Source organism: Theobroma cacao, chromosome 4, assembly GCF_053813885.1.
Source record: "Theobroma cacao isolate CCN51 chromosome 4, ASM5381388v1, whole genome shotgun sequence".
Lineage (NCBI taxonomy): Eukaryota > Viridiplantae > Streptophyta > Magnoliopsida > Malvales > Malvaceae > Theobroma > Theobroma cacao.
In genome coordinates, this window is record NC_142642.1 from 2,692,693 (window position 1) to 2,719,522 (window position 26,830).

General features: G+C 37.9%; 6 protein-coding genes across 7 annotated transcripts; 3 read left to right on the plus strand and 3 right to left on the minus strand.

Moving 5' to 3' along the window:
* The first annotated feature begins 1,090 nt into the window (after window positions 1-1,090).
* Window positions 1,091-4,735, plus strand: ACR6 (ACT domain repeat 6). Its single transcript, XM_018119617.2, has 7 exons — window positions 1,091-1,361; window positions 1,899-1,944; window positions 2,325-2,439; window positions 2,549-2,616; window positions 2,877-3,482; window positions 3,791-3,895; window positions 4,023-4,735. The coding sequence occupies exons 1-7, from the start codon at window positions 1,315-1,317 to the stop codon at window positions 4,365-4,367; spliced, it is 1,332 nt and encodes a 443-aa protein (XP_017975106.1). The 5' UTR covers window positions 1,091-1,314; the 3' UTR covers window positions 4,368-4,735.
* Window positions 4,736-4,860: 125 nt separating this feature from the next.
* Window positions 4,861-7,180, plus strand: LOC18601056 (Tetratricopeptide repeat (TPR)-like superfamily protein). Its single transcript, XM_007031863.3, has 2 exons — window positions 4,861-6,528; window positions 6,784-7,180. Exons 1-2 carry the CDS (start codon window positions 4,875-4,877, stop codon window positions 7,080-7,082), a joined length of 1,953 nt encoding a protein of 650 aa, XP_007031925.2. The 5' UTR covers window positions 4,861-4,874; the 3' UTR covers window positions 7,083-7,180.
* Window positions 7,181-7,415: 235 nt separating this feature from the next.
* On the minus strand, window positions 7,416-10,001 carry LOC18601057 (cation/H(+) antiporter 15-like). The gene is made up of 3 exons (XM_007031864.3): window positions 9,756-10,001; window positions 8,627-9,625; window positions 7,416-8,540 (listed from the first exon to the last, which is right to left on the minus strand). Exons 1-3 carry the CDS (start codon window positions 9,993-9,995, stop codon window positions 7,416-7,418), a joined length of 2,364 nt encoding a protein of 787 aa, XP_007031926.2. The 5' UTR covers window positions 9,996-10,001.
* Window positions 10,002-10,680: 679 nt separating this feature from the next.
* On the minus strand, window positions 10,681-18,260 carry LOC18601058 (uncharacterized). The gene is made up of 11 exons (XM_007031865.3): window positions 17,927-18,260; window positions 17,110-17,172; window positions 16,921-17,015; window positions 15,794-16,642; window positions 15,602-15,701; window positions 15,359-15,496; window positions 14,491-15,276; window positions 12,045-14,405; window positions 11,884-11,956; window positions 11,357-11,505; window positions 10,681-11,231 (listed from the first exon to the last, which is right to left on the minus strand). Exons 1-11 carry the CDS (start codon window positions 18,000-18,002, stop codon window positions 10,894-10,896), a joined length of 5,028 nt encoding a protein of 1,675 aa, XP_007031927.2. The 5' UTR covers window positions 18,003-18,260; the 3' UTR covers window positions 10,681-10,893.
* A 1,182-nt stretch (window positions 18,261-19,442) lies between these two features.
* Window positions 19,443-21,606, minus strand: LOC18601059 (large ribosomal subunit protein eL8y-like). 2 transcript variants are annotated; one of them, XM_007031868.3, is made up of 7 exons: window positions 21,528-21,606; window positions 21,331-21,381; window positions 21,042-21,243; window positions 20,335-20,504; window positions 20,100-20,228; window positions 19,920-20,012; window positions 19,443-19,826 (listed from the first exon to the last, which is right to left on the minus strand). In XM_007031868.3, exons 1-7 carry the CDS (start codon window positions 21,528-21,530, stop codon window positions 19,695-19,697), a joined length of 780 nt encoding a protein of 259 aa, XP_007031930.1. In that variant the 5' UTR covers window positions 21,531-21,606; the 3' UTR covers window positions 19,443-19,694. The 2 variants fall into 2 exon arrangements, with proteins under 2 accessions (XP_007031930.1, XP_088662049.1); XM_088805923.1 differs by lacking the exons at window positions 20,335-20,504; window positions 21,042-21,243; window positions 21,331-21,381; window positions 21,528-21,606 and having other exon boundaries at window positions 20,100-20,247.
* Window positions 21,607-21,843: 237 nt separating this feature from the next.
* ARP2 (actin related protein 2) lies at window positions 21,844-25,890 on the plus strand. The gene is made up of 15 exons (XM_007031869.3): window positions 21,844-21,974; window positions 22,061-22,171; window positions 22,269-22,403; window positions 22,510-22,581; window positions 22,679-22,757; window positions 22,989-23,038; window positions 23,166-23,269; window positions 23,367-23,435; window positions 23,519-23,582; window positions 23,876-23,944; window positions 24,254-24,337; window positions 24,970-25,028; window positions 25,194-25,260; window positions 25,460-25,543; window positions 25,718-25,890. The coding sequence occupies exons 1-15, from the start codon at window positions 21,933-21,935 to the stop codon at window positions 25,796-25,798; spliced, it is 1,170 nt and encodes a 389-aa protein (XP_007031931.2). The 5' UTR covers window positions 21,844-21,932; the 3' UTR covers window positions 25,799-25,890.
* The last annotated feature ends 940 nt before the right edge of the window (window positions 25,891-26,830 follow it).

Genomic DNA, 26,830 nt, shown 5'->3' on the forward strand with positions numbered 1-26,830 from the left:
AGAGACTTTTACACTAATTTTTTTACTGATGTAAAATCCGTGACATTTTATTCCATTTAATTATGCAACGCCCTTATTGCATTGGTTAAGAGACTCTTACACTAGTCTTCTTATTGATTTGAGATCTGTTACATTTTACTCCACTTAATTTTACAACATTATTATTTCATTAGCTCTTTACCCGTAGAGAAGAAGTCATTATTGCACTGACTCCTTACCCATAGAGGAGAAAAACTCTTATACTAGTTCAAATCGATCTGGAGCTTAAATCTAACCTCATGTAGCTTTAAATTCTGAAATAGAATTTGAATTAATTTATAAATCACGAGTTAATGTTCTCAATCCAAATAATATGTTTGATAGGTGATACAAGACTCATATTTATATACCAAAAACCTACATCATATCTTATTAATATGAAATTTGTGGCATAATACTATCAATTTTTTTATTATTATAAATTCAATTTTAATAATTTTTTATTTTTTCATTAAACATATACACTATAATTTTTTTTAAAATTTAATATAAAATAAATTAAAATTAATTTTTGTAAAAATAAAAAAACTATAAATGATATTCTAACTAACTTCAACAGTAATAGAAACCTTTCCTTCAACCAAGAAAAAAAAATCGTTGGTAATTCTAAATGAATGAAAGGGGCAATTTGGGGAAAATACAGGAAAAATAGAAGACGGTTAGTCATTAAAACGACCTGGGATAGGATTGCCGCCAAAAACACCGGCGAAATCTCCGACCAAGCTGTATTGACACGTGCACATTTGCCACGTCATTTTCCCTATAGTCCCCTCACGTGCTGCCATAAATGCCCGGGCGCCGTAATAATCACCACAGTTAAAAAAACAAAAGCACAAAAGTAAATCCAAAAAAAAAAAAGCGGGTCAAAGTACAACACCCCGTCAGCACGCACGGGGCCTGACCACGGGCACCAAATAACCGCTCTTCCAACCAACCATTTCTCTCCACGTCACCAAAATATTACGTTTTGGTGTTTTCAACTTTCGATTAATTGTGTCGTGTCACTTCAGTGTTAAACGGCCAAGGCCCTACTTTACTTTTTATAGTACCCTTTTTTTTTTTTAATTTCTTTCGTGTTTTCCTTGAATATTGGAAGAGCCATTCTTTCAATTTTGTACAGTATCCTAGAAGAATAAAAAAGGTCCCCCCGTTGGGAAATTCTGAGTTCTGGGGTTTGTGAGCTAATCGATTATTCCTTGGAAAATTTTGTTTTGTTTTTTTTTTCTGTTTGGGTGGTTTTTAGTTTGTAGAAAGTTGGGTTTTTTGTTTGGAGAAATGGATGATGAATATGCTAAGCTTATCAGGAGGGTGAACCAACCCAGGTAATGTTTTAGAAGGAATTTGTTTTCTGGGTTTTTTATGGGAATAGTGAAATTTTTGTTTGAATTTCTTGAAGGGTCTGTAAAAGTTTTTGTTTTTGGTTCAAGTTTTTCACAGAATAATGTTTGCATTTTTTGCAAGTAATCCTTTTTATTGTTACTGTCGATGGTTTTGTTTCTTTTGTTTGTTTAATTTTCTGATTTTTTTTACTGTTTCTTCTCTTTTTGGCTGATGAGAAGAACTGATCAAAATTTCTGGAATAATTTAACTTATTGAAGCAAAGTTTTCTTTTCTACTTCTTAAATTAGCTATTTCTTTTTTTTCTTTTTCCTTAGTTTTCATGGCAAATTAAAGTTCTAGTTTTCCGTTTTAAATTCAAAATCAAGTGAGCCATTTGGACTTTCCTTGCAAAAGTGAAGCATATTTGACAAGTTTTCTTGATGGCTCTTAATTTTACTTTTATTATTTTATTAGTATTGAATTTTTTTGGGATTGGGAAAAAGTAGAGTAATTTAACATGTATGGTTTCGTTGTTGCAGAGTTGTGATTGACAATAATTCTAGTGAGGATGCCACTGTTATCCAGGTAAGGTTTATGGCTTGCTGCTTAGGCTCTGGCTTCACTGTAATTAGGTTATATCATCATATGTCGCTAATTAGTTCCTTGAATTCTCTGTTTTCCTCAAGTTAATCATATGCATTTAGGATGTTATATTTGGAATTTGCACCTCTGAGAAGGTGTTTGAGCTAGCATATGAACTGGAAAGAAGAAAAAAAAACAGGAAGGGGGGGGGGGGGGGGGCAGCGTGGATGGGCAAGGGTGGGGATTGTTCAAGTCAATAGGAATGTGTTATAACGGTCATTATTAATGAGGTCCTTTCAGTTGGTTGAATGGGTGCTTTCATGTCTTTCATGTGTTTATTTGTTTAAGATATATTATGATTTAAATTTGAATTTCCTGCTCAGGTTGACAGTGTCAACAGACATGGAATTCTCCTGGAAGTTGTCCAAGTGCTTACTGATATGAATCTTGTAATAACAAAAGCATACATATCATCTGATGGAGGATGGTTTATGGATGGTAGGTTTTTTTTTTTATAAAAAAAAAATAAACTGCTCAAATTGTATATTACATCCAAAGCTAACCATTTACCTATCTTAATTTCTTTGAATATGCTGCCATATTTCAGTCTTTAATGTTGTTGACAATGATGGCAACAAAATCGGAGATAAGGAAGTTATCGACTATATTCAAAGGGTAAGAAACTAACTCATACTGCTCTTTTAACCTCCCCACAGATTTTAATTTTCTTTAGTTTTTGTTGAATTGCAATATAATAGACTAAAACTCTTGACCTTGCATATTTCATGGTTTGTGAAAGGAAAATTCTTCCTCATTGTTCAATGAATTCAACTAGTGCCCTTTCTTCTGTCATTTATTGTTTGTTTCTTCATGAGCCTTAAATGTTTGACAAAGTTTTTATTTGACTATTTTCATCTTACTCATTAATTTTGCAGAGAATTGAAACTAGTGCTGGCTTTGTACCTTCACGAAGAGGCTCTGTAGGGGTAATGCCTTCAGAAGAGCATACATCAATTGAACTTGCTGGCACTGATAGGCCTGGTCTATTATCTGAAGTATGTGCAGTTCTTGCAGACCTCCATTGCAATGTTGTAAATGCTGAGATATGGACCCATAATGCTAGGGCTGCAGCTGTAGTTCATGTGACAGATGATTCAACAGGCTGTGCAATTAATGATCCAAAACGTCTCTCAACAATAAAGGAATTACTTTATAATGTTCTCAAAGGAAGTGATGAATTGAAAACAGCAAAAACAATGCTTTCAGCTCCAGGTGTTATGCATAGGGAGAGAAGGTTGCATCAAATCATGTTCGCAGATAGGGACTATGAAAGGGTTGAGAGGGCAGGAGTAAGGGCAGTAGAGGATGGGAGCTCAAGACCACAAGTTAGTCTGTTGAATATTGAGAAAGATTACACCGTTATTACCATGAGGTCAAAAGATCGGCCAAAGCTATTGTTTGATATAGTCTGCACTCTTACAGATATGCAATATGTTGTTTTTCATGGAATGGTCAACACAGGAAGGATGGAAGCTTATCAGGTGAGATAGTTTTAGTAAAGTAGCTGATGAAATGGCTAGTGAACCCATTTTGACAAAACCAGAACAACTTTTATGAAATAGCAGTCCTATTAGCCAGTGATATAATATTGATCAACTTTAAGAATTTGACAAGTCGATGCTAGTGAAACCACTAGTGTAGGTTGATGCTGATGATGTAATCCATTTTGTGTTGGAATTCTACTCAGTTGAGCACAAGTTAATATGCTTAGATTTGCTGACTCAACTGAGTTAATGACATTGACTCTTTTTCTCTTTCCCATTAAACAGAAAAATTCTGTTTGTTGTAGGAATTTTATATTCGACATGTGGATGGGCTCCCCATTAGCTCGGAAGCTGAGCGTGTTCGTGTTATACAATGTCTTGAAGCAGCCATTGAGAGGAGGGCATCTGAGGTACAGAAACCACCCCTCTCACTCAACCCCCTACACGCGCACATGAAAAAACAAAAAATAAGAAACTTGATTATGGTAACCATGCTTACACTCGTGATATAATACTTTGCAACATTTTGTGGTATAGGGGCTGATGCTAGAATTGTGCACTGAAGACCGACTTGGACTCCTGTCTGACATCACTCGGATATTCCGGGAAAACAGCTTGTGTATCAAGAGAGCATTAATTTCAACAAAAGGTGGCAAGGCCAAGGACACCTTCTATGTCACAGATGTGACAGGAAACCCGGTTGATCCCAAGATCATCGATTCTATTCGTCGACAGATCGGACAGAGCGCGCTACAGGTGAAACATAACTCAAACCTCACACCTAAACCACCTCATCAGGAGACAACAATGGGTTATTTCTTCGGAAACCTATTTAAAGCACGAACTTTTCAGAATTTCAAGTTAGTCAGATCATACTCTTGATTTCTCTCCCTGTATAGTCCCCCTTTGAAGCAGATATTTGTACAGGAATATCAGATATCAACTCAAACGATATACATGGGGAGCAAGAAAAAGAAAACTCTGTAAATCACTTTCTCCCTTGCTTAGTTCTAATGTCCTGATACTGCAAAGGAAAACAGAAAAAGACTTAGCCAGTCACTACACTGTAAAAGTTACTGCTGTTATTTGTATATCTTTCATTGTATCTCTTGTAAGTAATCTCTGTACAGTGTAATATTTTGCAAACTTTACATGGATTGTACAAAGCTAGAAGTTTGTATAGAAAGTAGCCTCAATGAAGAAGAAAAAAGAAAGAAATAAATATGTTGTGAATATAAAATTATTATGTATATGAAGCATTCCTTTCTTTTCTTTCTTTAGAAGTTTACAATTTGTGGAACGGTACGCTGCTTTGGGATTCGATAGAGAGATAGGCCGAGTATCATCTTTCTTCTCTAGTTTGTTTCGTAACTAGTTCGTGACTCAGTCATGAGACGGGTGACTGACTTAGCAAATAGAATAGGCCGAGCATTGATCTCCGCATCCAACCATGCAATCCCAACTCGGACATGGACTGCATCTCTCGAGCAGACTCTTCACCGACTCGGTTGTCGTGACTCACTCAGTCCGTCATTGGTCGCCCGAGTCATCGACTCGTTCCTCTCCACTCACCACTGCCTAGCCCTCGGCTTCTTCAACTGGGCTTCTCAGCAACCTGGATATTGCCACGATTCAATCTCATATCAATCAATTCTCAAATCTCTCTCGTTTTCCCGCCAATTCAATGCCGTTGAAACCCTTTTGAAGCAAGTCAAGGCCCAGAAACTATCTCTAGATTCCTCGGTTTATCGCTTTATTATTAGTTCTTTGATCAAAGGAAAGAAAACCCAGAACGCGGTTTGGGTTTTTAATGAAGTTAACTCGCCGAGTGCAGAACTTGGAGCTGAGTTATGTAACTCGCTTTTGGCTGCTTTAGTTTCTGATGGGTACTTTGCTCATTCCCAGAAAGTGTTTGATGAAATGTTTCAAAAAGGTGTTGTTTTTAATACAATTGGGTTTGGATTATTTATTTGGAGCTTTTGTAAGAATGGTGAATTGAATAAAGTTTTAAGTTTGTTGGATGAAGCAAAAAAGGGGAGTTCTTGGGAGGTTAATGGATCAATTATCGCGGTTTTGGTAGTTCATGGACTTTGTTTTTCATCAAGAGAATCGGAGGCTTTGTGGGTATTGGATGAGTTGAGAAGTAGAGGTTGCAAACCTGATTTTATAGCTTACAGGATTGTAGCTGAAGCGTTCAGAAAGAGTAGCAGTGTGGTTGAGAGGGAGTTGGTTTTGAAGAAGAAGAGAAAGCTAGGGGTGGCTCCAAGGAGTAATGATTATCGAGAGTTTATCTTAGGGCTGATTTCGGAGAGACGGATATGTGAAGCGAGGGATTTAGGTGAAGTGATTGTGAGCGGGAATTTTCCTGTTGAAGATGATGTTTTGGATGCGTTGATAGGATCGGTTTCGAGTATTGATCCTGGCTCAGCAATTATGTTTTTGAATTTTATGGTTGGGAAAGGAAAATTACCGACTTTGATAACTTTGAGTAATTTGAGTAGGAATCTATGCAAGCATGGCAAGGTTGATGAATTGTTGGAGGTTTATCAGGTTTTGTCTTTTCATGATTATTTCTTGGATATGGAGAGTTACAATGTGATGGTTTCATTCTTGTGCACGGCTGGGAAAGTAAGAGAGGCTTATGAGGTACTTCAGGAGATGAAGAAGAAGGGGTTAGGCCCAAATGTCTTCTTTTACAATTCCCTAATGGAAGCATGTTGTAGAGAAGACTTAGTGCGTCCTGCCAAAAGATTATGGGATGAGATGTTTGCAAGTGGGTGCGCAGGAAACTTGAACACTTACAATATCCTCATTGGAAAGCTCTCACAGATAGGGGAAGTTGAAGAGGCTCTGTGCCTCTTTCAGCATATGGCAGAGAAAGGGGTAGCACCTGATGGGACAACTTACACAAACCTTCTTGAAGGGCTTTGTCAAGAATCAAAATTTGAATCTGCTTTTGAAATCTTCAATAAATCTGTTGAACAGGATATGATGCTTGCACAAAGCATATTGCGCACATTTGTTATACATCTCTGCAGAAAAGGTATATGTTCCTTGCCTTACTAGTTATCATACAGCTCACTCATATTCATTCGAAACTTAGAACACGTAACACGGGTTTATATTAATATTTGCCCTTTCTTGATATTGCTTTGAAATATTCATTTCAGAACTCGATTCTGTGTGGATTTTGTCGATATTTGTATCATATTTTGGCTCATTTTCCAATGTAATGTTTCAACTAAAAGTTAGATGGTTTAATAGATTGTCTATTACAAATCTGGTATGCTTATTTCAGGTCAGTTTCTTGTTGCTTCTAAGTTGCTCTGTGGTCTCAGTTCTGATATAATACATTCAGATTCCCATGTTGTTATGCTGAAATGTTTAGCTGATGCCAAAGAGATTCAGTTTGCAATTCAACACATACAATGGATTCAAGAAACCTCACCTTCAATGTTGCAAACTATATTCACAAAACTTGCAGCATCTCTTTCTTCTACTTCGAGACCTGATTCGATTGAGCAGTTGCTTCAAGCAATACAGGAAAAATGTCTACTAGATTCCAACATGTATTCCTGGAAGGATACGGGATGTTAGAAAGCTTTTGTTTATCAAACTTCTAGTATTGTTTTCTTCAAAAACCAGAATCAAATTGTACAGTTGATTCAAGCAATACAGGAAATCTTTTTTGTCTAGACTGCAACCACGATGTGCTTCATCCCGCAAATAATTATCACAAAAATAGTAACAAGAAAAGAATGGTCTGAATCTCATATGGTAATAACCATCAGAAGAAGTTGAAACTAAAGCTAGGGAGTCTCACAGGTGCAATTCTCACTTCTTGAAGACCTTGCAGGGTTCTCTGTGAAACAGCCTCTCTCAGCTTCTTCATCTATGGAAACTTGGGTTCAAAATACTTTCTATTTGATTTCAATCACCGTGACTACTATCGATGTGTTGTTGAACCACCAAGATTGAGGTGTTGCCCAAGAAATCTGAAGAAGCCAACAGATCACCGATTACACCCAACTCCTTGTTTTCAATCCATTCTGTTAACCCTGACAAAAGAGGTGGTAGACCATCATTACGCCTGCCTACCACTACAAGTTCGTACTGATTCTCTAGAGTGCGAAGGACAGCAGCAGTCCCTGCCCCCTCCATCACTACTTCTTCTCTGTACATGGCGGAATACTTCCCTGAGATATCGGTTTTAAACTCGTTAATAATTTCATTGTCAAGTCTACTCTCCTCCATGTAATTTTTGGGAAAGTTTCCATCATAAAGGATTCGTATCAGTGACAAATTGATATTTGGTTGGCCAGCCATCCTAGCTCCCAAAGCTAATGCCTCCCGATCATCAGCTCCACCCAAGAAGATGACAGCAACTTTGTAGGAAGACCAGGATGTCCAGAGAGCTCTCTGGGTTTTGGGGGGGCCACGATCAACAAGTATTGAAACTGAGCAAGGTGCCTTAGTGAGGACATTCTGGGTGGCGATCTTGATGGCCTGTTTAGACGATTGTGAAGCACCATTGACATGAAATCTCTTGTAGAAGGGAATTATAACAAGCGAAGTCCCTTTGTCAAGTGCAATTGCACACACATCATCATGCATCGTTTGAGGAAGAGATATTGAAGTGAAGGGGATAACTGAGACGGTACCTCCTTGGATTTCCTGGAAGTGTTTGAAGGCATTGATAACAGGTCCTGAGCCACTTGACCTAGAAGAGAAACTTTTGGTTATCTTATGGGGAATGAGAAGGGGGGTTGCACTTCCGGTAAGCTCAATCAGGTGAAGCAAGTGAACAGCAATAGGACTTTGCTTGCTGGGATTCAAGGCCCCCAGGAGGTTAATGGCAGATGGAACATTTTCTTGGTCATGAATACAGACTAGTAATTTCAGTTCAGAGTTGGGTCTTGAGTGCATCACAGTTCTACCATGGTAAACCCTGTATTTTTCTGAAGGATCACAGTAGTGTCGCACCATTGGTGTAATAACTCCCATTATAAACAATGATGCCGTGCACATGGCCGTGAAGGACTCGGCATCTATTATCTGCAATCAGCAGCATCCACCTGACAGCATTAAGATGAAATGCAACTATGGAAACATGTACCTTTGAAAAGTCTTTGGAAACATACCTTTGCATTCTTCATTAACTTGAACATCCCTATCTCGAGAATGCCTTGGAAGTTCATCACAAAGCCAAGCGAGACAGCATCCCTAAGTGGCATCTGGCAGCTGAGTGCAGACAGAGAGGCTCCCAAGAACTTTCCACATGCACCCAACAGGGCAATGAAAAACACTGTGGAGTAAGTTTTGAGACTGATTGCAAAGATGTCTATCGCCAGGCCAAATTTCACAAAATACAGCGGCAACCATATCCAATAGGTTACGAGATCAAGCTTCTCTACTAGCGCTGACCCAAGCGGCGGCCCCGACGGTATCATTAATCCGAACAAAAAGGGACCAAAGTAAATGTGTAAACCAAAATAATGACCCCAAAACCCTGCCATAACCACAGCTAAAAACAGCACAATCAAGTTACTCTGTTTCAAAGGTTGTCCCGCCGTATTCCGCTTCATCTGCCATAGAAGTAAAGGGCCAAGAAAGAAGAAGATGAGAGCTGCAAAGCCCAAAGCGCAACTAATTGTTTTAAAGACGAGGAACATGTCCTTCCCTGATTGACGAAATAGAACATTGAACGTAATCACGCAAAAACTGCAAAGCCAACTAACTATGGAAGAGCACAATGCCACCTTGCCAAAGTCTGAGTTTATAACCCTAAGCTCAGAAAGATAGTATGCTATCGCCGGAAAAGAGAGCACCGATTCTGCTTGTGCTATCGGGACAAGTGCATCCATCTCATTCCCGTCAGCATCAACAAAATGCGCCCAGATAACGGAGCTGCCTATGGTTAATATCATTGGCACTGCCACGGTGAAAAACCCGATAGCAAAGTTCTGTCTGTTTATTCTCTTAAGTATCCATACATCTATCTGTACACCAATCAGGAAGAAGTAAAACATGAAACCTATAGCAGATACTACATCCATCACTACAAAACTTCTCATGGGAAATAAGGAATCCAAAAGCCCTGGAATCCGGCACAGAAATGATGGCCCTACTATTATACCAGCCTGATGAACCACAAACAAATGAATCAAAGTTAAAAAACAAAAAAAAAAAAAGGATATTGAGAATTCTTGTCAATTTGTGTTCATTTGCTTTCTTGGGTTGTGAAAGAGGAAATGAGGAGAGAGAGCTTACAAGGATTTGAGCGACCATGATGGGCTGACCAAGAGGCCTGAGGAGATGAAAGGTAACGAGAATGGCAGCAGAGGCAAGGGACATTTGGATCAACAAAACAGGGAGCATGAAATTGAGAGGATTGTTAAAGTAAAATATACCGATAGATTGTACCGTGGAGAAGGTGGAGCAAACATGAGTGAAATTTGGTGAGGTGAAATTTGGCATGCTTTTCAGGATAACAATGTCATCAGGTTCCATTGTTGAACCCACGGTTGGAGGAGAGATCACGGCAGGCCTTCACAGACCGCAGTGCTTTCAATGTTGGATGGTAATTGAGAAGGAAACCATGCAGGGAGAGGCAGAGACAGAGGTTGTTAGGATCAAGAGCGACATATGGGGTCAAGGTTTCAGGTTGACAGTTGTTCGCATGGGAAAACCACATTCTAACCATCCATTCTTATACTCTTTTTTTTTTTTTTCTTTACAACCTTTTTTCCACTTTGATTTTATTATTTTAAAATATTTCATTACATTATTTAATATATACATATATACATAATTTTTAAACAATACTTTTTATGTTAATCAATAAAAATTTAAAATAAACAGGATTTAAAGTTGAAAAAGAAAAAATTGATCCAAAAAGTCGGTCTTTCCAATTTTCTTCTACCTCTTTGTTGTACCCCTTAACCATGAATAGAATGAATAGAGAGAATTGTTGTGCTCTGAATCGACACAGGAATTGTTAGGATGAGTCAGTCATAACAATAATAATTTTTATCGTATTCTATTATATGAAAAAAATCAAGTAATAATCATTTTATTTTGTTTCTTTCTTATTCTATTCTTATAAAATAATTATTTTTTTCATTCCATGACATAATAATCATTATGCATTTTTCAAGAATTATTAAATTAATTAATTAAATTACTCTTATTCCAATGACCGGAAACCACATTCATTTCCAGGAAAATGAACATACAAGTTTCTTCTTAAAGCCAAAACCTTTTATTTATTTTTTTTAGAAAAAATGAATTAATCAACTGTGCATCTAAAATAAACTGTACAAAAATTATCTAGAGCAAAAATGGGGGAAACAAAAAGAATTTACAGGAGATGTACAGCATCATAGAGTGTACATGTGGTTGTTTGTGGTTAATCGTCGAGGCGTTGGATCTCACCCATCATTATGCGGTTGCTTGTGACCTTGAAACCCAGAAGGGCAGGATCAATCTGCCTTCCTCTCTTCCCTTTCTTCTTGCCACTTCGTCCAGCTTGAGAAACCCCATCAGATGGTTCCAAAGCAGCGCCATTCGTTGCTGCCTCGGTCCCGTGAAGAACCGGCTTCTTAAGAACGTCTATGAATGATGCCTCTGACACCGCAGCATCGCTGCAAGATGAGGTCCTTCTAAAACGGACATCTTTCTTCACAGATGCCTGAGTTTCTGCAATCCTCACTGCACCTGTATTCCCCACAGCTTCCTGTCTTCCTTCTGAACATGGTAAATAGAACACAAGATTAGGTGACCAATATACGCAAGGAAAGGTATATAGTTTTTCTAATTTTTTCTTTGTTCATCCTTTCTATAATAAATGAAAGAGAAAAATAAAATCATACCATCAGAAGTTGCAAGGCTTGTAGAATTTTTCTGCTTGACAAATGCCACTGAGCTTTGATCAGAAAAAACATCCTGGGATGATGAAACCCGTGACACAGGTGGGCATTTCTGTGAAACTTTGTCAAGCCCTTTTGGCAGCGATAGCAACCTATTAATAACAGAAGAATGTTCAGTTTTGCAAGTTGAAGTTCAATAGTTAAAACTAAGTTAACAATCAAAAAGCCACATGCACAAAGCAGAGACACAGTCAAATGCCAATAGGGGAGAAGAGAGGGTATTATCTAGTGTCAGTAATATCCAAAAAAGACAGCTCAGAATTACAAGGTGAGTGCCATAGCTGCGTAAATCATCAAACTAAAAATTAACCACACAAAAGCTCCAAAAGTGACACATTTGTACCAGCTGCCACTACACAGAAGCACCACCTGAGCTTTTGTCAGGTAGTTATGGACAGTTACAAGTTTAGGCATGGTAATGGGAATTAGGTATTAATCTCTTATTTAAACCATATAAAAAGGAACCTCACCTATCATTAGAAGCATCTTCTCCAACTGATGTATCTAATCCAATTTCATAACTATACAACCTGCCATTCCCACCTGCACCATTTCAATGACTCTTAGATTTAACTCGAACTGAATAATAATTGGCATTTACAGGAAAAAGGAAAAGGTTTTGACAGATTACCAGTACTAAGAGAATCATGCCGACTTTGGATACCACTTTGTAAGTCACCACAGTCCAAAGTCTCTACTTGCTCTGCCATGTTGTCCTCAGACCCTGACACAGAGCCACTCCTTGCTATCATGCCTTTCAATCCTTTTTTCCTCTCCTTCTTTCCCTCCAGCACTGCTAACTCTTTATTTGCAGCTGATTTTCCCATCAAGCTGGCATCTGCATAACTACTACGAGAAGGATCTTCAATGCCCAACAAGAATGACTGTTCTTCTGCAAACGAGCCAGAACCGGCTTTAAGAGCCAATCTTTCAGAGTTACCCATATGGTTGACACAATCACTCACAGCAACTCCAAACAAATGATCTTGCAACAAGGCACTTGAATTGGAATTTCGAGAACCTTCCATAAACGAATCGTTCACATGAACTTCCTGCTTTGGAAAATGATTAAAAGGAAAATTGGAAGTTTGTGGCTCAGAAACAGGCCAAAAGGTTTCCCGACCTCTGGAAGATGAAATGGGATGTTGATAATCTACTTCTGATGACTGTACAGATTGAATACCCAGTTTTTGGTGAAGAATGTCCATTAAAGCTTTCTTAGAGTTTTCATGAACTCCTCCAGCTGATGCCCAAGCACTTGAATCAACTTCAGACTCCCTTCTTTGCAGCTCCGCTTCAAGCTGTAATTGTTGTCTCTGTTTTTCAGTCCAACTATTTTCTAGCTGCCCATTTTTCCTAGAGTGCAAGCTCTCTATTGCATCTGGATGTGAAGCATATACATCACCCGAAATTTGTTGACTAAGAGAGATACCAGAAGAAAAAGGACCCAGCTGGTTGTTCGAGCGCATAAAGAGATGCTCAGCTAGATCAAGAGAATTTACATTGTCTACTTTCATTCCAGGGGCTACTGCAGGAAGAGTCAACCTGTCAAATGCTGCATGGTTGGGGTCAAAAATCCCTCGCTGCTGTTGCTCCTGCAAAGAATGATTCCGTCTAAGATTGCTGAATTGCTCTTCAAGAGATGAATGCCTCTGCTGGTAAATATCTGAAGCATTCAAACCCACTGACTGAGCCTGGTGATGACTGATATTCCTGACAAACTGACCAGCTTCATCTACAGACCATGACCCAGCACTTCGTCTTTCCCCCTCCATTCCTAATTGTTGCCTCAGTGCCATAGATAATTGCTGCACTTGCAACTGTTCTTGTTGAAGACGAAGCTGATGCTCTGAAGGGAGCATATTGCCATACTTTGTTTGTGACATGAAATCCAAAAAGTCAGCCTGTTGCCCTTGGAGAGCACTCAGGTTAATCTTTGCTTGGATGATCTGCTCCAGTGATGGATCCAGGTGCCTTGAAGCATGAGAATTCTGCTGCAATTCATTCAGGAGATGCATTTGTAAATGAACCTGATCAAGTACGTTGTCCCTAGCAGCATCAAATTTGGGCTGACCATAACCAGGATCAGACATCTGATGCTGCAGCAATTGATCAAGAAGCAACTGCTGAGCTTGGGAATGCTGCTGTTGTAATTGTTGTTGTTGTTGCTGCTGCTGCAACAATTTCATTTGCTGGTGACGAAGCTGCTGCTGTCGCTGAAGTTCCAACTGCTGCTGCTGCTGCTGTCGCTGAATTTCCAACTGCTGCTGCTGCTGCTGCTGTCGCTGAATTTCCAACTGCTGCTGCTGCTGCTGCCGCTGAAGTTCCAACTGCTGCTGCTGTTGATACTGAAGTTCCAAAAGATGTTCTATGTGTGGAGCTGAATGATGGATTGACTGCTGGAGATTAAGATTCTTACTCTGCATAAGATCAAAATTTTGAATTTGCTCTACACCAAATCCAGCTGAATGTGAAAAGGTATGAGGAGAGAATCGATTTTGCTCTTGAAGTGGTTCATTGGGCAACTTTTGTGACATTAGGTGCTGTACCAGGTCAAAACCATTGTATTCTTGCTCCCGTTGAGATGACAGCCGAGCACCAGTAGTGCCTAGATGAATGTTGGAGTTAGACAAAGCATTTCTTCTATAATCATCAGACCAAGCCTCTGGAAAAGAAGTTTGTTCAGCCACTGTACCAACAACACTCTGACCAGAAAAAGTGGCCTCTATATCAAGCGAAGGATCTAAAAACTGCCCTTTATCACCTATGCTTGAAGCCATATTAGATGATTGAGAATGCTTCGAATGAGTGCCTTTCAACTCAGACATCAACAATCCAAAAGGATGCAACTCATCATCACGATGAGAAGGTACATTGGCTTTTGAAAATTCATTTGCAATCGACAAATGGCTGGCAGGATTGCCTAAAGTACCTTGCATGTCGCCAGAAACTTTCAAACGGTCACCATTAGCACTTCCGGGAAAAATAATTTCTGTATCACACAGGAGGAAAAGCAGGCATCATGAAGAGACACAATTAAAAACAAAATCAACAGTAGGTCCAACCATTACACTTACCCTCTTCTTGAGCAGCAAATTTATGGAAGCTTTGATCTTCAGAAAACCAATGCTCAGAATGACAACTTCGATTAGGTCCACTAAACTGAAAATTAGTATCAGAAGTCTCAAAAGCAGACAAAATTTGGTGCTTATTTCCCATCGCAGACCCCTTCAAATCAGGAGCAGAAGCAGAAGAGGATATGGTCTCTTCCAAGTTGCATTCAACAGAATCAGGTATTTGCATTCTTGTAACTGCATTCACACTGGAGGCAGAACCTGAATTCATTCTTAGGTGTGGCATGATATCACCAAGTTCTTGGAAAGGTGAACCATCTGGAGCATCTGCCAATCGAACAGGTAAGTCTGTACTGAAATAACCTTGCTCAAACCATGTAATAATGTCAATCCCCAGATATGGTCCCTGAATTACCCCTTGAGGATCAAGATAGCACAAACTCAAATCCTCAGGAAGGGTAACACTTTCCAGTGATTGTCCCTCATTATTGCCCCTAAGATTTATCTGCTTACTGCCTGGAGTAGGCTGTAGTGATGGAAAATCAAATAGAGAACTTGAGTCTTCAGGAAGCTCATTACCCACTTCAAATTGCATGGATGATTCATTATCCTCCCACTTAGGGTGCTTTTGCACTTTCAAATCTGCCGCTTGTTGGCAATCAAATGATTTTATTTCATACACGTCATTTCTGGACCCACCAATCTCCCCATCTGACATTAAAGCATTGGTTACATCTATATCAGATGATGTCAGACATCTCTGTTCACCTTCTTTTGAACTATTCCTTTCTGTAATGACAAACAGAACAAATCATGAATATATTCTCAATTAACTGCTAATACTCAACAACTAAAAATGAAAGTTGCCTACCCTTGGTAATAATCATCTGTGAATCTGACACATCAAATGTCTCAGCATGATTCCCTTGATAATAGTTGTTTACAGCAGCCTTCTCACCAGATTCAACACTATCCTCCCTATTAACCGAGGAACTTTGTTTCCCTTCACCTGAAGTTAAATCAGTAAAAACTGGATTAGGACAAAAAAAAAATTCAGCAAATAAATGATATCTGATTGTTTACTGGGTAAGTTACAACATAAATGAAACACTACCAGCAATGCTGTCGTTTGATCCCCTACTAGTGTCTCTAAATGAGTTGTAGAACACACCACTGCTAGTGGTTTTTCCTTTCCATATATCTCCAAGGACAACCTGTAAGAATCACGCAAGCCAATTTGAAGCAATGAAAGAAGGATAAAGATGAGTAAGTTTTTCTCCTATAAATCAGAATAGAAGTTTCATACCTCTTCCTCTGCATCAGGTGGAACAAAAGCCAAAGGCTCAACAGTTTCTTTTTGTGTTATTGGTGATAAATGATCCATCTCATCAGGTAGGATGTCAAAATTTGGACCAGTCTTTTGCTTGCGGTAAATGTCAAGGAGTTTTCCCCTTGGGTAGCAATATGCATTAGAAGTCTTGTGTCTGTCGACAGGAAGAGATCCAATTACAGAAGCAGACGCTGGCCTTCCAATTTGTAGGCTTCCATTAGCATTTGACCTTCCTCGTCCTGCTGCAAACCGCACATTTGATCCCTCCACTCGTCCCCTCTCTGGACCAAATCCTGGAGCACTGCGGTAAGAAGCTGACCCACCTGCATGAACTTCCAAACGATGTCGTGGCCTCCATTTATCACGAGAATCATTCTCGCGCTCCGACGCTATGCGGCACCCGCTGACAAAAGCTTGTTTGTCATTAGGGGCGTCTTCCTTCTCAGCATCTGTCCTCTTCTCAGTTCGGGAATCCTTTTCTTTGTCTTCAGGACCCCATCTCGAAGACCACTTGCTGTCTCTACGAGATTCATGCCCAGAACTACGACTGCTACCATCATGCCATCGCTCTGAAGACGACAAGGTCCTATTTTCAGGAACATCCCTCGTTGAAGTAACATCAGCACGGCGATCTTCTTTTCTACGATCTCTTCGGCCTAGTAAGCTTGTTTCTCTCTCCTCTTCGCGCCAACGGCGACTGCTTTCAAGATCAGGTGCAGGCCTCCTCCAGTCTTTCTTGTCTTGGGACCCGTCTAATCGCCAACTATCTTTCAGATTGGGATCACCCGAGGTTCCATGGGGCAACGAATTTGGCACTCGTATATCCTGTTAGGGTAAAAAAATTATAACACATAAACAATAGACACACCAAAATGAAGAAAATATTTATTGCAACCTGAACATTCCTCAAGTCATCAGCTAAATGCCAAATATAAATTCATTATGAGGATTAAGTAATGAAAATTATACCAATTTATTCAAATTCAGTCTAACTGATTTTTTATGTGATGCACTATTTACCCATACTTCAATTAGTAAGGGTATATAAAAATACAAGCAAACACCTCAACCCCTCATACGGGCAATGAAATTAGGTATCATACCCCAGAAGCTCCAGCAGTTAACATTTTAGCATCAGCAGGTTTAGCGTAAAGCCATTGTGGAGACAGAGGTATGCTGCTCTCTGAATTTGCTTGATCTATTGGCAACAAAACAAAGTAGTAAAATTTACAATAAAAAAGCTGCTTAGGTGTTTAACAATTCACAATTCAACATAAGGAAAATATTAGTACCTTTGATGTCATCAACTAACCCCGTGAGTCCCTTCTCCTCCAAGTTCCCATCCCAAGCTTCACCTAACGACAACAGAAACCAAGTAAATAACACATAAGTGAATTAGGTAGAAATCACCTTTAAAACCTCATAGCTTTCAGGTTGTTTTTATTGAGTCCCTAAAAATATATCAAATTGCTTTGAATTTGAACTTCCAATTTTCCTAATTGAAACAAGTGAACCTTTCATTGAATTGAATCTTTCCAATAATTAGAAGGGAAAAAAACACTGTATTATTACACCAACTTCATCGTTGACGATTAAAATATCCCAATAATTATTTGAAGCAACTAAAGGAATTTTCTTTTTTTATAAAAAAAAAAAGTTAAAATTTGTTCTATAATCACTGATACATTTGAAAGGAAGGTTGGAGCTAAAACGATTCAACATATAAACAACCTGCATTTCTTTTCGTTTTGTTTTCTTTTAAGGCGAAAACTTCAAAATTAAATTACTAAGCAGTAAAAAGAACTAAAATTTATTTCTAAAAAATTAATCGAGATCTAAAGGGAAAAATATATAAATCATTGACAAAATATGAAATTTAGACTAGATAATTAAATTGAACTATTAAAAAAAGTCGAACAAACCATCAGAGGAAAAAATTTTAATAAAAAGAAATAAATTTTATTAAAAAAAAAACTGTAAAGATTGAGATCGATATGGCGAAATTGTACAATAGGCATGCCAAAAAATTTGGAGGAAAAATGAGAGAAGGAAAATTGAAAAAGAGATGTGAATAAATTGGTAAAAAAAAAAAAGGGAAATGTAGAAAACCTTTGAGGGAGGAGTGATCAGAGGCAGTTTTGGAGGCGAGGAGATCATCAGGCAGCTCGAATTTCCCGTCAGCCATCGAGAAAATGAAAATTGCAAGAATCTGAAGGCGGAGATCGGAGCAAACAATCGGCGGCGTTCAAGGTTCTGAAAAGGGCGACGCAGAGAGAGAGCGAGAGAGAGAGAGAGAGAGCGATCAAATGGTTCGATCGATAAAAAGAAAGAGAGAAAGAAAGGTATCAGGAAATGATGATTTTGCAGAGAGCGAGCGAGAGAGAGAGGAATTGCTAGGGTTTCTCAAATTGGAGGTTTGGGTTTGATTTTGATCAGAAGTCAGAACAAACAAAAACTGTGATTTTTTTTTTAATTTTACAGAGAGAGAACTTTTTTTTTTAAAAAAAAAGAGGAATTAAATATCTATCAGATAAATTGTGCGTTTTTCCTTTCGAGGATTAAAAATTTGAAAAAACAGATAAAGTAAAAAAAATTACTACTACTACTTAATAGTAATACTACTAATTTTACATTTCCTTTGACTATTACTTAATTCTTTTTATAGCTATCAACCCTGAATTTATTAGAAGTTAAGGTATACATCACACATTTTATCTCTAATTTTCAAATTAAATTTTTAATTATTAATTTTTAACAATTAAGTTCTAGTTTTTATTCTTCCCACTATTTTTCAAAAATTAGATTATTTTATTTTTTTGAATAAATTAAAAAAATTTTGAAATTAAAAAAAATAAGGAAACAGTAATAAATGACAACAAAAGGATGGGTGCAGTTAAAACTGAACAAAATTTGATTGAAATAATATCGAACAAATGGATTATTAATAATAATTTTTTAAATATATTATACATATATTGTAATATACTTAATAATGATATCTTTTGAGATTAGATTTATCTAAATTAAAATTTGGAAACGAATAATCCTATTTTATTTTATATTTCTTGACAATTATTGAAAAAAATGATAAAAAAAAAAGTCTCGAACCAATCTACATAGTCCCACAAGTTCTGCATACCCCAAAGTGGAGTGGCCCATCATGTTAAGGAAAAAACCCAATGGAATAATTTTAAGGTGAAATATGATTGATTTTGCTTGCCTGCTTCTTTACTCTTCAACTACAATGTCCAAAGGACAGAAAAGGCAGACAAGAAAACTCAAAATCAAAAATCAACATTGCCCAACTCGATTCCAAATATGACTTTCAACAATGTCCACAGTAACCACATCAGCTCTTCACCTGGCCTTGATTCCCAGGTCTAAAATAAGTGGATTAAAGTAATATTCTAAGGTGGGGAAACCCATTAGTGTGAAACCATGAGCAAAGTAAGAAACAGAGGTGACACAAGAATCTCAATCACAACATAGTTCTTCCATTTCAAGTCTAAGCTGTTGGTTTATCATGGTACTAAGCAGAAAACCATCGAAAGATTCAGATGAGGTAGGGCCATGTGAAAAGAATACAAAATTTATATTAGGACACCATGATTGAGCTGTAATAAAATGATTAAAATGATGGGCCAATTGCATTGAGTCTAACGCTAACAATTCATGAATAAAGGAGGCAGCTTCGAGTATGGAAAAAACCAGTCACCGTCAAACAGCATTACCAGAAAATTCGATTATAACCTGCCTTTAAAGAAAAGAAACACTATGCTTTTATCATGAACTACTTTAAAATAACCAAAAATGAAAGATGCCGATGGCCTCCAAACATAATGTCCTAACTAACAGGAAATGAACTCTATATTAGCTCTTAGGTCATCCTCTGGGCAGCTTCCTTGGCAAGTAACTTCTCTTTGGCTTTGGTTCTTGCCTGGGATTTGGTACCCATGATACCGCCACCCCATTTCTTCCTATACTCATCATACTTGTCATTGAAGTTGGCCTGTATCAAGAAAAAAAAAATCACGAAATGAATCAGACCATCCAACAATTTTAAAGGAGAACAAATGTACAGCACATTGAAACTTCACACCACCTTGATAGCTTCCAAGATCCTGCTGAATTCCAACTTATCTTCATTCTTGACAGTAGTCAAGCACAAAACTGATGCAGATTTCTTATGAACAATCTATCAAACATGGAGGTACAAACATTTAGTTTGGCATTCATAACTCTGCTTCAAAAGTGCTGAGAAAACAAGATAACAGGCTATTACCGCTCCCAAGCGTGCTTTTCCCTTGACAATGCAGTATGGGATCTCCATCTTCCTGCACAATGCTGGCAGCCAGACAACCAACTCTATGGGATCCACATCATGAGCAATAATTACAAGCTGTGCCTTATTCTGCAAGGAAAATTTCCTTTGAGACAATAGAAAAGGGCCCACCATAGATACAAGTAGCGACGGAAACACAATTCTCTAGCAAAAAAAATATCAGATGAGGGAATACCTGCTCAATAAGATAGGTGACATGGTTAAGACCATACTTCACAACAATGGGCTTCTTAGCCTCAGCAGGCTTTCCTTCAGCCTCTGATTGAGCCTTTTTCAAGAGTCGCTCCTTCTTTGCAGCCTTGTCCTCAGGCCGGTACTTGAGAAGCATCTTGAACAGGTTTGATGCTGCAGCAACATAAAAGAGGAACAATTGAAAACTTGTTACATCAACCAAGACAAAACAATAGAAAGTACCCTAAGGTCACAAAACAATGAGAATATACCTTTTACTGACTTCCATCAAGTAGCACATAAATTAAAATTGGCAGAAATGCATTCCTATTGAATTAGGAAATCCTTAAATCGATGTTACATACTTAAGTACAATGGATTTTCCAAAAATTACAAAAACTGATTGCATACAATCTGCTACAGGCTTCCTCAAACTTCTTTTAAAACCTAGTAATCATGCTATAAAATCCCGATAGTAAACAGAACCACAGATTTATCATGTAAATGAACCAATGTAATACTTACTATCATTTTGACATCTGCAAAACTTAAATTGAAGCAAAAGCAAGGAGAGAATCAAACCTCTTTTAAAACCCAGAAAAAGGAACCAAAGATTTATCATGAAAATGAACCAATGAAATGATTACTATCATTTGACATAAACAAATAACTTAAATTAAAACGAAACAAAGGTGCGAATGGGATTCGTACCTAGATTCTTATCCAGTGTCTTGGTGAACTGATTCAAAGCAGGTGGGACCTTAAGCCTCTGCTTGAGGATCCTCTTCTGCCTCTGAATCCTAACGGTTTTGGGGAACTTAACGAACCGGGTGAGATCCTTCTTGGGTGGCAAATCCCCTCCAATCCCAAACTGCTTCGGCCTCTTTTCGAACAACGGATTGACCACCTTGTCCTAAAACCCCAAACAAAGATTTAAAATCAAAGGAAAAATGGGAATCTTTAAACCCATGAAATAATGCAATGAACAAAGTAAAAGTACCGTTTTCTTCTTAGCTGCAACCACCGGGGCTTTCACACCTCGTTTTGGAGCCTACAGTTTCAAAAAAGCACACATTTTAGCTTAGATTGATTCGACCAAGCCAAAAAATGAAGCAAAAAAGAGATAATAAACAAAAGAAGATAATTTCGTTTTTCTTTTAAGACGAAGAAAATGAGAGAGGAAGAAAGCTGCTTCACCATTTCTGCAGCTTCGGTTCTTCGGCTCCTTCAGCTGTTCAGCTCTATCTGTCGACAACGAACATCTAAGGGAAAAAACCCTAGTTTGGTATAAGCTTATAAACAGCAGGCTGTTATGAACGACGTCGTTGCATATGGGTAATAGTTCGGGCTTGGGTTAAGCTTTTTAGACCCGAACCAACAGGCCCCAATAAATTGGGCTTCAATAAAAGCCTTTTGGATGCACAACCCAACCGAAAGGTCCAAAACCCTACCACACACACACACACACAATATTTCCTGAGACGATGTCGTTTTTTATATTTTTAAAACTATTCGAAATGGCAACCGGGGAACCAAACACCCGGATTCTTTCCTGCAATTTGACTCCCCTCTGCTTCAAGCAACTGATACACTTCACCTCCTATGGACAACCGGAACGTCGTCGTTTGCGACAACGGCACCGGCGTAATTCATTTTCTCCTTTCTTTTTTCCTCTTTGGTTTCATTTCTTTGAGTTTGCTTCACTAGATCTGTTTAATATTCGATTGCAGTACGTAAAATGTGGTTTCGCCGGAGAAAATTTTCCGACATCGGTGTTCCCATGCGTGGTCGGGAGACCTATGTTACGGTACGAGGAATCTCTCATGGAACAAGAGTTGAAGGTCAAAAAACTCAAACTCTCATAACTTTACTTATTTCTTTGTCTTCAGAGGTCATGTTAATGAGGTTTTTTTTTTGTTTAATTTGAAATTTGGTTAGGATATTGTTGTTGGAGAAACGTGTGCTGATTTGAGGCATCAGTTGGATATATCGTATCCGGTTAACAATGGAATTGTTCAGAATTGGGATGATATGTGTCATGTTTGGGATCATGCGTTTTACAATGAACTAAAAGTACGTCTTTCCTTCTTCTAGTTTATGTTGTTTAGCTCTAATTCATGTTTTTTGTTTTTGTTTTTGTGATATTAGTCTGATAAAATTCTATGCTGTTTGTAAACAGATTAATCCAACGGAATGTAAGATATTACTCACCGACCCGCCTCTCAATCCCTCAAAAAACCGTGAAAAAATGGTTTGTAATCCCAATTCATTGGTATGGTGAGTGATTGAAGTTTTCGAGAACATTATTGTTGGGATCTGATGAGTTGGGTTTTGATTTGAGATTGCAGGTCGAGACCATGTTTGAAAAATACAACTTTTCTGGTGTCTTCATTCAAATTCAGGCTGTTTTAACTTTGTATGCTCAAGGTGCCTACGGAAATAATTAAAGGTTTAATTTTGTTATATACAATATGTGTTTGTAGAACATTCACAACTTGGGCATGTAGTTCTGCTACTGCCCTTTGAAGACAACGGTAGCTATTATAGCATGTTACCAAGAATGTTGTAGCCTCATGAAGAATCTTTTGTTTAAAACTATTATTGTTCAATTTTTGTACTTTCTCCCTCATTTTTGAGCATTACCTTGAATCATCACAGGTCTGCTGACTGGATTAGTTATCGACTCTGGTGATGGTGTCACTCATGTGGTAAACTGTTTGACAACCCATTTACCATTATTTTTAGTAGAAGTTGCATTATACGGTATAAGGTGTGCATTTGTGGGAGCACTGCACATGAAGTCTTGAGAATAATTACTTTGGTCTTTCTTCCCAGGTTCCTGTTGTTGATGGCTATTCATTTCCTCACCTTACTAAGCGAATGAATGTAGCTGGTCGGCACATAACATCCTATCTTGTTGATTTACTCTCCCGGAGAGGGTGAGGACCAATTCTTTGTGAGATAAACTTGTAAGATTAATTAGATTGATAATGCTTTTGATCATTAAGTGATCTGCTTTTGGGTGCATTTCTTTAGGTATGCAATGAATAGAACTGCTGATTTTGAGACTGTCAGGGAAATCAAAGAAAAACTCTGCTATATAAGGTGAACAAGCATTTTATGCTGTCCTCAGATTTTATGAAACTAATTATAGAATTGAGTGTAACATGACTTGTATTTTCATGCAGTTATGATTACAAAAGGGAATATCAACTGGGACTTGAGACCACCATCCTTGTTAAGAATTACACTGTAATTTCGTTCTCTCAGTACCTTCTGTAAATGTTCCATTCCCTCGTCCTCTGTAAATACGTAATTTGTAACTCTTAGGCATGGGTTTGATTAAAGAAACTTAATTAGGAATCTAGACAGGTACTTTTTGCCCTTTATTTGGCTTGTTGTTATGTTATTGTGTGGTTTTACTTGTTGAATTTGATGCATGCTTATGGATTTGGTCTGACATTTTAATTTCTCTATGTTTAGAATGGCAAAACGCTAATCAAGAGTCTTGTATCTAGTTTACTGACAAATTTTCTTTTGACCAGCTGCCAGATGGAAGGGTCATTAAAGTAGGCACTGAAAGGTTCCAGGCCCCTGAGGCTCTTTTCACTCCTGTAAGACTGCAGTTCTCTTTATTGTTACTGATTCCATATATTAAAATTTCTCTGTGCTACCTGTTATCTGGGATTGTCAGAATGAGTTAGGATGTTTCAAAGTCCATTGCTATCAAAATAAAATTGCACTCCATATATTAATATCAATCTGTTGAGAACTTTTGAGACACATTGATTGTCTGACTAACATTGCGCTCTTCAGGCCACTTTTTGAGTTCTTATGAATTATTGTTGTAAAACTGATTTTATTTAGTCACAAAGATATATCGATAGACCATAGATTGTGAAAAGTAAGGAACCCTTTTGCAGGAACTTATTGATGTTGAAGGTGATGGCATGGCTGACATGGTTTTCCGCTGCATTCAAGAGATGGATATTGACAACCGCATGATGGTACTAAAATTATTTCAAGGAATATAGTTTTTATTATCTAAAATTACTCCAACAAATTGCTGATGCTTTAGGCTGTTAATTTGTTAGAATTTCTGGATTTTCATGAAGCCTCTCATCATCCTCTTTCTTTGAAGCCATTCTGCAGCCTTTTCTTCATGTGTCTGTGTGCCTTTTTCTCTTATTTTAGTTCTAAGTTTCTTCAAGAAATCTGTTGTTCATTTATTGTCTTCTTTGTATAATTAAATTGCACGTCTCATGGTGGATACAATCTCCCAAAGCAGTATTCCCATGCATTGGATTTAAAACAAATCTGTCAGTGCACTTTTCACTCATCAATGAAGTGAATAACTAGTGCTTCTGATAGTTTATATGTCCATATTTTCCTCTTCCATTCCCATTTAAGATGATATCCCTTTCATCTGCTTTAGCATTTTTATATTTAGTAATCACAAAGTCTCAAATTCAGAGCAGGCTTCGGATATAAGTAACCAGTATGATTTTATGACCCAATAGGTCAGGAGAGTGATTTATGGGCTCGAAAATGATCATCAGATAAATTAACTGTTAATTCTTTGTGGTGCTGGGATTATATCCACGTAAATCTGACTTTTTATTGGCTTTATATTTTTCAGCTCTATCAGCATATAGTTTTAAGTGGAGGGAGCACCATGTACCCAGGATTACCTAGTCGGTAATATATTTCACTTATATAAAGAGACATGTTTAAGATACTTCTGAAATTTGTATGTGGTTAATTGCATTATCTGCTTTGGTCCTGGCTTCAACCATTCCCCTTGGTCGCATTCTCCAGTATGGTTGTGCCTTTCATATGATAGAGATTTTACTTTTGATTCAGGCTGGAGAAGGAAATACTAGATCGATATCTTGAAGTGGTTCTAAAGGGAAATAAGGATGGGTTAAAGGTAAGCTCTGTTGCTATTAAAATATAGAACAGAAGCTACTCCATCTTCTGTTTTTGTATTATCTCTTTTTGAGTTTTATTTCATGCCAATGATTGAGCAAGTCAGTTGATCTTTTGAGCTGGACACAGAAAACAAGTAAATGACTATGAAAACCTGTGATGCTTATCTTTTTAAATTATCTTCTCATGCTTCTGAATAGAAACTGCGACTGCGGATTGAGGACCCACCGCGGAGAAAGCATATGGTGTATCTTGGAGGTGCAGTTCTTGCCGGGATTATGAAGGTCTAAATCTCTGTGATGCTTATAGTGCACATGTAAACTCATTCTCATGCATGCTCATGCACACAGCAAAAACAGCAAGCTCCAAAGCTCAATTTTCTGCATGAGTTAGCATATTTCTGATGACAGTTTAGAAGTAATTGAAGAATATTTGAATGTTGATGTTATCATGTGCAGGATGCGCCTGAGTTTTGGATCAGCAGGGAAGATTATTTGGAAGACGGAATTGCCTGTCTAAGCAAGTGTGGCCAGGCTTGACTTTTTGACAACAGTTCGCAATTCTTGTTCATTGTTTATTGTTATCTCACCGTGATTGCATTGTCCACAAGCAAAACCAGGAGCCGAGAAAACATATGAAAGGGTGTCCAAGCTACCTATAAGGACTCATGTCAGTTGACTCGGTTATATCACATCCTGCCATCTATTGTCCAATCGGACAGAGGCATCCCATTGGGTGATGTCTCTATGATGTTATTCCCAGCAGAAAAAAGCTTCCTTGTGCTGTATACTTTTACCAAGCAAAATGTAATGCTAAAATTTTGGTTTTGGTGTGTATTCTCATAGAAGTTGTTATGCTCATGTTTGTTTTACTTTCTTAAAGGTTTGAAGCTCTGAGCTGTATCTGCAACTACCTATTTGAAAATGAATGAACTTGTGAATATTGACAGGATATGCCTATATACTTTACATAACATTTTCTATGCATATGATTTTGGGGTTATATTAACCTTTTCGATGCTCTGATTTGTATCTCTTCCATCTAACTTTTCCGATGATGCTCTGATAACCTTATACAAAATCCCCGATGAGCCTCTACCCCGGTGGATGAACTTTATATAACAACTATAATAATGGAGGAAATATTCTAAGAAAAGGTTTGTTTGGTGTCTCTTCTGTTATAATTTTATGTCACGTGTCTAGTTTAGCAAGAATCAAATAAGACAGAAAAACTCTATTCCCTGAAATCTGTATATTGATTTGTTCTCAGCTTTGAAGCACCTCCTCACCATTTTTCTTCCCAACAATTGAAGTCAACTTTTGGTTCAGTGCCCGTAAATGGCAAGAAAAAGGCAGGTATTCAAAGTTTAGGATTTCTTGTTGATCTAATGATAATTCACCCGGGATTGATTGCAACATCCCCAACGAATTTGGTGTCCAAAAAACACAATGCTCTACTTTTTCGTTTCGCTTACTTGACCCGTTTCCATCAAACAAAGACTTGATTAAACTAACAAGCTAACATCGATCTATTAAAGTATTGCTTGTCCAAGAAAATCTTGTTCCTAAATT